The sequence below is a fragment of the Crinia signifera genome, chromosome 1, assembly GCF_055691185.1.
Source record: "Crinia signifera chromosome 1, ASM5569118v1, whole genome shotgun sequence".
Taxonomy (NCBI): Eukaryota; Metazoa; Chordata; class Amphibia; order Anura; family Myobatrachidae; genus Crinia; species Crinia signifera.
Window position 1 is genome coordinate 434,162,298 of NC_139217.1, and position 12,819 is coordinate 434,175,116.

Sequence of the window (12,819 nt, forward strand, 5' to 3'; positions counted from 1 at the left end):
AGCTGCACCCATGTCTCTGGGTCCAAAGCGTACTCATGTCTTTCTCTCAGGCTCGCTCACATGGGCTTTTTTCCCTTTCAATATGTTTGAGGAGTGAGTCTGGACAATAGACTTGTACATATTCTCAGATTTAGCTTCCATTTACAGAAAGGTTCCCAAAGACCCAAATTTTGGGATTGCACCATGAAATGTGCCATTAGAATCACACCACGTGCTATCAGAAAGAAATCCTGCCCACTTTGCCTAATTTAATGGAATGTCTGGAAGACAAATGCACTGCCAGCTTACTAAATACCACTCACTTGCCCAGTGAAGCACACAGTGTCATCATGGTTTCATCAACTGCAATACTAGTGGTTCCCAAAATCGGTCCTCTAGGCACTCCAACAGTCCAGGTTTTAGAGATTTGGGCTGAAATTGAATACGAAGAAAGATTCAAAAAGTGAGAGATTTGGTAAGAAATCTCCAATTTTTTTTAAAGCGGCAATCATTTACACTTCAAAATCAAACTGGGTTTGCAGTGTAAATGATTGCCGCTTTAAAAAAAACCTGGTGATTTCTTACCAAACCTCTCACTTTCTGAATTTCTCATCCTATTAAATTTCCCCCACTGTATCTTTGCTTGTGCACAGTTGGCGTAATCAAACTGACTGAGGTACTAATTAGGTCACCCGAGCCTTAGCATGTTTAGTCTTAAAACCTGGACTTTTGGCGTGCCTTGAAGAGCGTGTTTGGGATCCACTACACCAAGCAATGCTGCAAATCATGTCATTGAGGCTTGAAATTGCTGTTCGTCGCTTGGTGGTGCACAATAATGCCCATTTAAACAAAAAAGGCATCTAGGACATCCATTTTGATACTGTTATGCTTATGAAATTCAGCATTTACTACAATTACATGAAACTTATAAATATTTCAACAACTTCTTCAATGCAAACACACTCTAGGCATGAATTTCCACTTTGTTGTTCTTTCCTGTCCTCCTGGGAAAGTTGGAAATAAACCGTAAAATGCTTATTGAGAAATATCTTAATCTGGTAAACTCCAACGAGTCAGTAGTCAGAGGATTAAACTGTCATGCTGCATATTTGCTGGCTAGTGGTTTCCGCTTTCATCTTGTATGCCGGAGGGATGCGAGACTGGCTGCCAACTAATGCATGAGTGGAAGTTCCTACATTTAGGCCAATCTGGTATTGGAGAGATAGCTCGACTAAGACATGAAACTACATTCTTGCTTACTTCGCTGTGCTTGCCATACGCCTATATCTTATTCATGCAGGCATGTCTATGCTGTAACAGAACATCACTCTATCTATGTAGCGTGAATATTTAATAGTTAAAGCAAGGCTCATTTATTTACCCTTAAATCTTTGTGAAAATAGATTTATTTTTGTGTTAGTACAGTATAGAAGAGGCAAGCATTTTCAGAATGCAGTCAATTATTATTCTTTTTAAAAACCGTCATGTGACTGTTTCTAGTGAACCAATGATCTACAATTTCATGATTATTACTTCAACCCACAAAATGGCCGCTTCTGCTGAGTGAGAAAAGTGGAACGTGATAAACTTGACAGCACATGGAATTCAAGCAATGATCTCTCACTACTCTAGCCTTCTACTAATGGCATTGCATTCTCCACCACAGATGATTTTAGAGTGAACAGGAAATTGGTGACTACTAACCTAATTCAGGTTGGATCCTATTTGGCACTCAGAGAATTTACACATTAAGGATCTGATGCATGTTTGCAACATCCTTTTATCTGGCAGCCACAGAGCAGATATCAGTCACTTTCTACTACCGCTGTCGGGTAATAGAAACGTCCTCGTTCCTTCCCGTGTAAAGAAGCAGGGGAAACATTAATTGGCCTACCAAATCAAACAGACATACTGGACAATCCGGCATGTTCGATCGTTCAATATTGCTGGATTGGTCGCCCGCATACACGATGCAATTACCCGGACGGTCTGCCCCATATTGGTGTATCGGATTTATAATTGCAGTGTGTATGCGGGCGAGTGATCCGGTAATATTGAACAGCCAAAACATGTCGGATCATCCAGTGGGTCCATCTGCAGCTTGTACAGTATGACCAGCTCAAGTCAAAAGAAAAATGCAAGCAACTGGGCAAAACCATTTTGAATTACAGGTGTCACATCAGAAAGTTAGATTTTGGATGGTGTGCGTTTAGACTGAAATCTAAATTGTGGTATAAAAATAAAACTGTCTAACATTTGTAGGCTGCATACAAAGGCAACCAGTATTTACCCTGCACAGAATAAAATATAAATGTATTTGCTCCCATTGCAACATTGTCACAAAGTTATTTGATTTTTTTTTTCTTTACAAACATGAAGCAATCCCTAGGCTTAGGAGATGATTCAGACCCATTCGGAGCGGGCCGAACTGAGTACCCCGGCTGATGATGCGGTTCTGCGCAAGTGCACGTAAGGGCCTGTGTAAGCGTACTCATCCTCTTACAGGCAAATTTGGGGGATTTGCACGGCTGGGGTGTGCATGTGTTCGGACGGGCAGCATTTACCTCTTCTCTGGGCTGCAAACATAACCCGTCTAGCAAATGGTTCTGAATCAGGCCCTTAGTCCTGTGCACACATTGCAACTGCGGCCAGCAACTCTGTATTGGCACCTCTACATCACTGCCCATTTCATCATAAATATCAAATATTAAATATTGATTATGTAGCCAAAGTTTTTTCTTAAGCGTTAATCTTACCTATACAATCTTAACTATGCAATCTTACCTACACAATCTTACCTACACAATCTTACCTACACAATTAAAAAAAAATATTTAATTAAACTGATAAAAATACATTTGTTTGTTATGCTGTAACCTCTGTATCCGGACCCTAGGTTGACCATATCTAGGTTGACATTTATTAGGTTGACATTCTATGGTCAACACCACTGAATGGTCGACATACTCATGGTTGACATGGTCTCAATGTCGACACAAGCCTTAGGTTAACAATGGGATGGTCGACATTAGTTTTTCATGTTTTTTTAGGTCCGCGGTGTATTTTATGCCCTACCATCCACTAGTGCATGGTGGGAGAATAAAATAGTATGCCGATTGTAGCAAGGCACCGTGCCCGAAGCATGGCGAGGGGACGCAGTGCACTTTTTTAGTGTCCGTGTCGACATTTCGGGAATTTTTTTTTTAAAACCTTGTTTCGACCTTTTGACTGTCGACCTTCCCAATTGTTGACCTTAAGCTTGTTAGACCATGCCAACAATGAGTATGTCGACCATTCAGTGGTGTCGACCTACTGACTGTCGACCATAGGGTGACGACCTACTGATTGACCTAGCATACCACCAAGCGGATTTAAATCAACACCTCAATCTGAATCCCATGTTAAGCCTCCCATCCCCCTTTTGAGCTGCCCAGGATGGTCACGGGCGGCAGGATCGCATGCGGTGCTTAGGCATGCGATATATCGAATGCAATAACATTCCCCGCTGTGGGATCCGATGGATCCTTGGCGCAGCAGTGACAACCTCCGGCTCCTTTCTGATGTGCGCGCATTAGATCGGAATCTGAGGTTAAAGGCCTTTTCATCCGATTTCTTGGCCCGATGCCTCAGAATCGGATGAAAAGGGCACAAGTTGATTGGGGCCTTTAAATAATGTTTTAATAATATACTGTTTACTTGAATATGTACGATGAAATCTTTCCCCCGGAGCGATGCTTTTACACGTTATGCAATATATAGCATTTAGAACAACCTTAGCAGAAGATGGAAAAGGCGGAGTATGATATACAGCACAAGAGCGACTGTAGCTTGGGTCAATTTTGAATATAAATCTTCTCTGCTTCTGAACGCACATATACTGTATAGGTTTTTCTTTAGTGCCAAGCACCCAATAATTCATCAGATTTATCAGCCAATTTAATTAAAGGAGAAAATGCATCCAAATCCAAGACAGAGACTGTGCCAATGTTTTCCTTTTTAAAGAGTTTAGGTATTTTGAGTTTTCAATATTAAATCCAATAAAATAAAAATATGCATAGTCCTCAAACCTGTTAATGAAATGTAACTAATGACTATGAACTTCTGGTTCACTGACTAATTTATAATCCTTTTAGTAGATGTCATTGTGCATGATGATCATCATATTTTAGAACAGACGTATTCTAGGCAAGGTTTTTTTTTTGGTTGGGTTCTAGCCGGTGGCTGACTATACATAGGGACTTCAGGACTAGGGATGCCAATCTCTGGGTTTTTTCCAATCCCAGGAATCGGGATAAAAAATGCTCAAGCCCGGGATTGGCATCCTTAAAAGAAAAATGCCCCCCTCTGTCCCCCACATTAACTTACTTGGGGGAAGCAGGTGGAGGCAGTGGGTGGGTGTTGCACCAGGCGGTGAGTGGAGCCAAGAGTAGGATGCGGGAGAGTTCCGGCAACTTCAGGCCTGCACAGTGTGACCTATGACCTGATCACGCTGCGCATGCCGCACGCCAGGGTCGGGAACAACCTGGCAGTGTCTGAGCAAGTAAATGCGCAGTCTAATACCAAAATGCCAGGATTGGATACTTTGAGGCAAAATCCCGGGATCCCGTCGATCTCGATTCCGGGATTGGCCATCCTATTTACCACTGTAGCTACCCAGTACAATCTGCCACCCACAGGGACAGGCTAGCTGAGGCAGTGACTTCCCATTGGAAGCACTCCAGTCTTCATAGAACATCATGCCTTGGTTCTTTGCCTTCAAAACAGTATAGTGGGATTGGTGAGAGGGACTAATCCCATTAGCCCCGCTCAAAACATCCTGGAGTGCCTCCTTGTGCCACTAGTATAAAGGGACACCTACCCAAATAAAGGGTCTACTTATCAGCGTCCAGAAGTGGCCATCATTGCCAGATCAATAGGTTTCACTACCTTACTTCTGTTTCAGTATCCAGACTCAACTTTTTCTGACCATGCAGAATTCTTAATTCTTCTAGATAACTGTAACAGCATTTAACTGTGCATTATCCAACCCACTCCTCCTTCTCAAATACCTAGACGGGGTAACTAAAACATGGCAGGGAAGCAGCTGCTGGTCTATGACATCACATCTCACTCCTTAAAATTAGTATTTTGTTGCCAAGCTGCCGATTGTTTTTTATTTTATTTAAATAAATTTATTAGCATCAATTCATTTGTGTCCTTCTAAATACTGTACCTTCTTTTATGGATGATTATCATGCAGCCTTCAGTTGATCAGCAAGTGTTGTATAATCATTTTTGGACTGAATATGTCCTGTCTATACAAACTATGTAATCCATTCATGGAAATGGTGCATACAGTACATAGGGCCTGATTCAGAACTGCAGATAGCCGCCATCCAGACAGACCTAAAACCGGCCCTGTGCAAATCTGCGAGTGAATTGCGAATGGCTCGCTATTTGCTATCCGCTCGCCAATCCATTCGCAATTCACGAACCACTGAATGATTTTTTCCAGTGTGGGCAATTGTGTCTGACCCCTCCACAACTCTGTGACTGAGGCAGACTGAGACTGGCGCTGAAATCACAAGCCCACAATGAAAATGCCTGCGTAAATGTGCATGTGCTGTGTGCGAGCGGGCGCAGTGTACATTGGCCCTTATTCAGATCTGATCGCAGTACAAAATTTGTTCTCAAAATGGGCAAAACCATGTGCACTGCAGGTGGGGCAGATGTAACATGTGCAGAGAGAGTTAGATTTGTGGGTGAGTAAAACAAGACATTGGTTCCCCCGGCACACTGAGTAATGTTAGTAACCAATCTAGAACACTACATGATAATAGAATTCAGAGATATTGGTTACATATACCTGCGCAGGTGTATGCTATGCCCCCAAGCCGCGTCAAGGCTTCTCTGTATATTGGGGGTCCCTAGCGCTATATCTAGGTGCAGGGTGCGGCACCCCAAAAACTATCATAAGTTGGGAAGCCCAGCGCGGCATGCCAGTGATATACTAAGTGTTAATACACTATAAGAAGCTAAAGCTATATATAAAGAGAGAGATAAATGAAATGTAATTAAAATAGGAGAGAGATAGTGTTAGTGGGGGAAAAGTGTTAATAGAATGTAAGATTTGTGTGAGTTATTTTGTTTCTGTGCAGGGTAAATACTGGCTGCATTATTTTTACACTGCAATTTCAGTTTCAACACACCCCACCCAAATGTAACTCTCTCTGCACATGTTACATCTGCCCCACCTGCAGTGCACATGGTTTTGCCCATTTTGAGAACAAATTTGTACTGCGATCAGATCTGAATAAGGGCCATTGTACATGATCTCTCCGGTTGGCCATACAGCACAGCCAACCAGAAGATGTTGCATGCATCGTTCAGGTGTGGGTTACAGTACATAGATAATGTCTCGGTCTACATTCACTAATGGTCAACATACCCTAGGTTGACAGTGACAGAAGGTCGGCACACGCTTTCGGTCGACATGGCCGTGGTCGAAATGGACACCATATCAGTGTACCGCTGTGCTTGCCATGCTTCGGGCACACTATTATATTTGCAATCTATGCCCATTTGGATCATAAAGTATGAAAAACCACATTTAAAAAAAAACATGAAAAAAATCATGTTGACCTCATTAATGTCGACCATGTCAATGTCGAACTTAAACTTGTGTCAACCGTTTTGTAAATGTCAACCTATGGTTTGTCGACCATTCTTAAGTGTTGACCTTATTACTGTTGACCATTATTGGTCGACCTAGACATTTTCTACGCAGGGACGGCATACCCAGGTGTGTACCCGGCCTAACACGCCTCTTCAGCTCTGTTAACAAGCAAAGCATTATGTTCCCGCTCTATTACAGATTACTCCAGCACTGTTACCATAGCACACCCATCAGACAGAATATCTCTGTGTGTCCGTCTGGCCGCCTCTCAGTCACCGCCAAGGATTAAATGTCCAATACATTCCAGAGACTCAGAATCACCACCGGTATCTTTACTTGCCCTTTAAAGTCTTGATAAATGTATAGCCGGTGGTCAATGGTCTCTCTAAAAATACACAAGTAATACATGAGTTCCAAGGAAACAACGCTTTTGGGGTATATTTTGTTTACTGCTCAGTAACAAAACCGTATTGTGCGAAAACCCGTGTTCGGTGATCACGTCTATTTTCCAAGTATATAGAAAGGTTGAATTAAGCAGATGACATTCTTTTAACTCAAAGTAAAAAACATTATTTTGTGCGTTTCGTCTTCAATGCACACTTTCCTAGTCTCCTGACAGTGCCGAGAGATTCACGATTTTTCAGGTTCTCCCACATACCCCGGAAAGAGGGTAGTTACAAACTGATTTGTGAGTACTTATTCTCACCCTCCACTTTATTACTTTCCAAAGCTTAGTCCATCTCCCCCTTAGTGCGCTGAACTAATGTTCATGAGCCTATCACTTCACTACAAATCAGTGACATCACTGGGGCAAAATCACTTAACATAGACACATAGGGTGAGATTTAATAGGGTGAGAGATTCAGAAAGTGAGAGATTTGGGAAGAAATCTCCAGGGTTTTTTTAAGCGGCAATCATTTACACTGCAAAATCAAACTAGAGTGCTTTTCTGTGAGAATTACTGTGCAGGGCCATTGTGGAAGTGGCGTTTGTTCCACCTCCCCATTAGAGGTTCAGTTCACCCCGTTCCCCCTCACTTTAACCCCTGCCCATACACACGGGGGACTTGTGCTTAGTGATCTGTGCTAAGCGTTCTAGGGCAAGTGACTTCCCGGTGGCTAGATCACCCATACACACAAAGCGATCTGTGCTTGCCAGTGTTCTTTATGCACATGCTAGGTGACCTATCTAGATCAACGGTAGGCAACTGGCGGACCGCGGTCCGACTCCGGACCGCGAAGTACAGGTAACCGGACCCTCTCTAGACTATAGATTAGTGCCGCAGTGCTACAGTAGCATAACAGTCGTGCTGTAATGATGCAGAGAGGCCACAGCATCCATCTTCTTTCCCCCGCCATGGTACCAGCGATTGGTTGCATGAGTCACGTGAGCAGGCTGACGCGGCGTCCCAGGAAGTGACTGATGTGGAGGCAGAGGCTCTGAGTGCATCCCAGTCCTCCGTGCACCACAATGTGGAGGAGCCCCAAGGACCCAGCAAACAAATATAAAGGCACAGTAGATGGACTGAAAGCAAGCTACTCAGCAGTGCAGGCTCTTTTTAAGTTTAAAGTTTTTATTTCGGTGCGGACACTTATACTTACTAAAGGAATGTAGTATAAGTTTCAGCACCAAAATAAAAACTTGTTATTAATGACATTATAGATATTTGATTTTGTGGATCCTCGATCAAAATAATTTGAGATATCCAGACTCCATAAAAAATTACTTGCCTACCCCTGATCTAGATCTTGCCTGCTTTGCTAAAGATCTGGGTGGGCGATAGCGACAATCGGGACCATGCATCGCCATCGCTATGGGGTGTACACGGAGCGATTTCTACTTAATTTCTAGATCGCTTAGAAAATAGGCAAAAAATAACCCAGTCTGTATGCCCCTTTAGTCTTAAGGCCCCCATACACTATGCGATTTGGGTACGATTTCACCCGATTCTGATAATTTCACGGCCCAAATCGCACTTGTAGACATCCCGTCAGACCCGATGCGCAGTCCCGTGTGCATCGGGTCGGAGTCGGGAGGTCGAGCGGGCTGCACATAAGATTTGCTCAATCTTATGTGCAGCCCAGCCCCGTGCAGGGGGGCGGCAGCGGGCCGGGGGATGCCGGCTAATAGAGATCCAGGCAGAGGGAGCAGGGGAGGCTGCGTAGGGAGCCGGGCAGACGAGGAAGCTGTTGCGGTGCCAGCGGGAGCAGGGTGCCGGGCAGTAGAAGACGCTGGCTGCCGGGCAGGGGCGGGAGGAGCAGAGAACTTGAAAAAAAAAATGTCTCTCAGCAATTGGCTGAGAGATGTCTCAGCCAATCAATGGCTCCCTATTCATCTGTATGGGCCGTAAAGCTGCCTTTACTTGTCTAGATCGGTCTTTCTGTGAAATTGGACATTTAAGGGGACGGCAACAATTCCAAAGCATGGAACCACTCTCGGGTCTAGATGGACCAAGCTTCAAAAGTGAGAAAATGGAGAGTGATAAACGACCAGCCAATCAGCTCCCATCTGCCATGTCACAAGCTGTGTTTGAAAAACTCTCCATTTTATTACTTCTCAAGCTTAGTACATCTGGCCCTCAGTAGGGTTATGCATCAAAAACCTGTTTCTGATGGATCACCTAGCATGGGGCCGTTGCAAGTACAGATACTAATAATGATGGTTGCAGTGTAAAATCAATGTCCGCCACAGGTATCTGCTTGCACACACACACACACACACACACACACTCAGAGTTCTGTGGCTGCCACAAAAACGGTACATCCTGCTTGGGTGTGGGGTCAGCCCCTCTGTGCGCAGCTAATGGGGACACTTAATTACAGAGTCCTGAATGGGAGCTTCCGGTTTCTGAGGAAACACACACACACACACACACACACACATAAAAGGTAAACGATAATCTGCCACCACTTGGAATAAAACGTGTTCAAACCTATTTTATGAGAAATAACATCACTAACATCCAAAAGATTCTGTATCATACAAGCCCACAATGTTTGTATCAGAACAAGCCACTTATATCAGGGAACAATACCAAACATGTAAGCTAACAGCTCAGTGTCCTTGCAAAGACCTCTGAGCAATCTCTGCCAGAGACATAGCGAACATAAAGAGTTAGCGGGTTGGTTATGAATTATGGAGACGGCATATCCTACCCGGAGATGGAGGAGAGTTTTTGGTGTGCCTGGAGAGCCATCTCACAGCCTTTGGTTCGAGTTTTCTGCATTTCAGCCCGCAGGGAGGGACAGCTTACTGACACGTCCCCAATGGAAATGACTAATTCACGATACAGTGCCACCTGGGTGTTGAAATCCTGGACAAGCTGGGGAAAAAAAATACACTGTCACCATCAGAAACATTATACGTCCTTTTAACCTATTTGCATTAGTATTCACACCCATCATTATTGATATCATGAAATACACAATGCATTTGAGTATAAAACTGAACAGTCAACATGTGTTTTAGCAAGAGAATGCTAGATTTCCAGTCACAACAACTCCATTCTGTGGATGTCTTCATAGTCCTGCAATACACCCATTAAAGCAGTGGTCAGGGGACTCGGTCCTCATTACCCCACGCAGTGCATGTTTTGCAGGTCTCCTCACAGAATCACAAGTGAAATAACGAGCTCCACCTGCGGACCTTATAAAATGCGTCTGTGAGTAATTAGTACACCTGTGCACCTGCTGGGTTACCATTGAAACATGCACTGTGTGTGTGGGGTGATGAGGACCGAGTTCCCTGACCACTGCATTAAAGCTTTCATTTCCAGGATATGAACTGAAGACACAGCTTCCATAGCTGGTACAAGTAGGGGCAAATGAGGACAACAGCCCCCCTCCCTATCTAATCTGAAGAGTAGACGAAAGAGGCGAGTGCAGCCAGGTGTCTACTGTACAGATCAGGAAATTAGTCTGTATACATAATAATGAAGTACTGTGGTCCCTTAGAAGAGGAGGGACTACAGTATATCCAGGCAAATTTTGTGAAGAATTTTGATTTCTCAAAGCTGGCATTGTATTAATTCTCCCCTGTGGTGCTTATTTATATATTATTTTTTTATCTTTAATCCATCATAGCCTGTCTGCTTGGAACAGGTGTTCTAGACCCTGCATGGGACATTAATTACCCTAAGTATATTAGCAGCAGGTAATAGACCATATTGCAGACACATCTGTAGCACAGATGCAGCAAAGTCATCTTAAGAGACTTCCGGGGCAGTTTCTATGGGCATTGATGACCAGACAATAACATTAAGCAAACACATTTTAACACAAAAGGAAACAAATATATTTACAGTACATAAACTGTAATCACATCACACAACTAGCCAAGTTTCCCATAAGAATTACAGGAAGCCAATGGAGACTACTTTGTGCACAACTAGAGTCATTACAGTAGCATTGCAAGGATCACATTAACACACACATCCACACATGAGGCAGGAGAGAGTTTAAAAGGCTTCCAATATACTCTACAATGTATTTGTCCCAACTCAATGCATCTATCTGCAATAGCAGAGAACAGTGATCTGACACAAAGCTGCAGCACTGAAATCCCTCAGCTGCTGGAGGTGGTGGAGGCTGGAGGAACGTCTAATGGGTTACAGTATTTTATTGCACACCTGTGCATTCACACCATTTGATCTGCAGCAAGTGGCCATGCAAGGGATCTTTAGGGGTCTCTGTGTGTATCAGCCGATGCTGGGAGAGCAGTGCAGACTGTGTGATGTGATACACTGCAGCCTGTTAGCAGCAGTGGGGATGTTCAGATGAGCTGACACCCAGAGATAGTGGAGCCCAGTGTGCAAATGCAAGCAGCACTCCAGTCACTGAGCTACTGTACATATGGGCTAGGGGACGGGTGCTATGCCCAGTAGGCACTGCAGTTTTAAAAATAGTGCAACTGCACGTGATGTGAATAGACAACCCAGTGATATGTGGGTGGGAGTGGCACTAGAGCAAAAATAAATAAATAAAATATACATATAGTTGGTATATCATTTATTTTTTTTCAATTTGATTTTTTTTACCCACCATTTTGCAGTGGTCCAGGGTTCTCTGGGATTTGAGGGGGCTCTCCGAGCTCTCCCTGCACTCAAGGTCTCTGGCCAGCGCTTTGTTGCCGATTTGGAAGAGAGATCCTTGCGACCTGGGGCGATTCTTGCGCCCATTCGGTGCTGAAGTCATGCATACGCATCCACCAGGCAAAGTCCAAGGCGAGACTGGTGGTGGTGGTGGTGGTATTGGTGGCGAATAGCAGGCACAGCACGGAGCGAGTAGTGGTCAGCAGTGCCACTGTAACTCCTGATGAGCTACTGTAGCTTGTATGTTCCCCTATAGGAGCAGGTAACCTTCAGGCTGCAGGAGAGTTGCTGCGTCCTCCTGCATTGCTCCAATCTCCAGCAGCAGCAGCATCCAGGGATGTCAGCCCTGCAATGGCATGGTGATCCCTGGCAGGAATATCCCAATGTCAGCGCACACAGGCTTCCTCCTAGTATTGATTGCAGCAAGGCAGGGCAAGCACAACCATGTCTGGCAGATAAGAGTTGCCATTCAGGAAAGGGTGGAGCGCCTCTCCTTTACAAATCCCCCTGGATTAGCCGCAGCATCCTCCCTGGGTTTATCACACCTCCCTGGAGGGTTTAAATGGCCTTTTAAAGATCTAGACCAACCTCACTGGTCTCTTCTTCTTCCTCCAGATCCCAGTGTGCGATGCGCTGGTGCCTGGTGGCACTGGAAGAGGCTGGGAAGCTGGCAGCAGCCTGACGCTCTTAGCATCACGGCACAATGATAGGACGGGAACGCTAATGTGATCCAGCAAATCCACCCCCTACTGTTTATATAATTATCCAATCAAAGGCTCAAAACATCAATGGCAATATTACTTCATACTGTGCTATTATTAGATAAAGCAAAGTGTCTGCAGAATAAAACACACAGGCACATAAGGGTGATAGAGGCAATGGGCTGCTGTGCACTGCGCATGCGCGACGGTTGCTTCAGGCACTTAGCATTGCTTCCTACAAAGTCATATGAGGCACTCTGTGTGTAACCTGATAAGGGCCGAACAGCTGGGGAAGGGTGATAAGACCCTCATTTACCAATAAGCATTTGTCACTATTTACAATGCCACAAATATTTTCTCTTTTTTTTTATTTGAGTATGTTGCAGTTATATATT

The 12,819-nt window shown here is 44.2% G+C and overlaps 1 protein-coding gene across 1 annotated transcript in view; it reads right to left on the bottom strand.

Moving 5' to 3' along the window:
• RGS7BP (regulator of G protein signaling 7 binding protein) overlaps positions 1–12,428 on the bottom strand; it is a 94,156-nt gene extending 81,728 nt beyond the window's left edge. Inside the window, exons 1-2 of the mRNA XM_083153104.1 lie at positions 11,674–12,428; positions 9,790–9,956 (exon numbers count right to left, since the gene is read on the bottom strand). Coding sequence (XP_083009230.1) covers positions 9,790–9,956; positions 11,674–11,826 — 320 coding nt within the window. The 5' untranslated portion in view covers positions 11,827–12,428. The remainder of the gene's footprint in view (positions 1–9,789; positions 9,957–11,673) is intronic.
• Between the last annotated feature and the right edge of the window lie 391 nt (positions 12,429–12,819).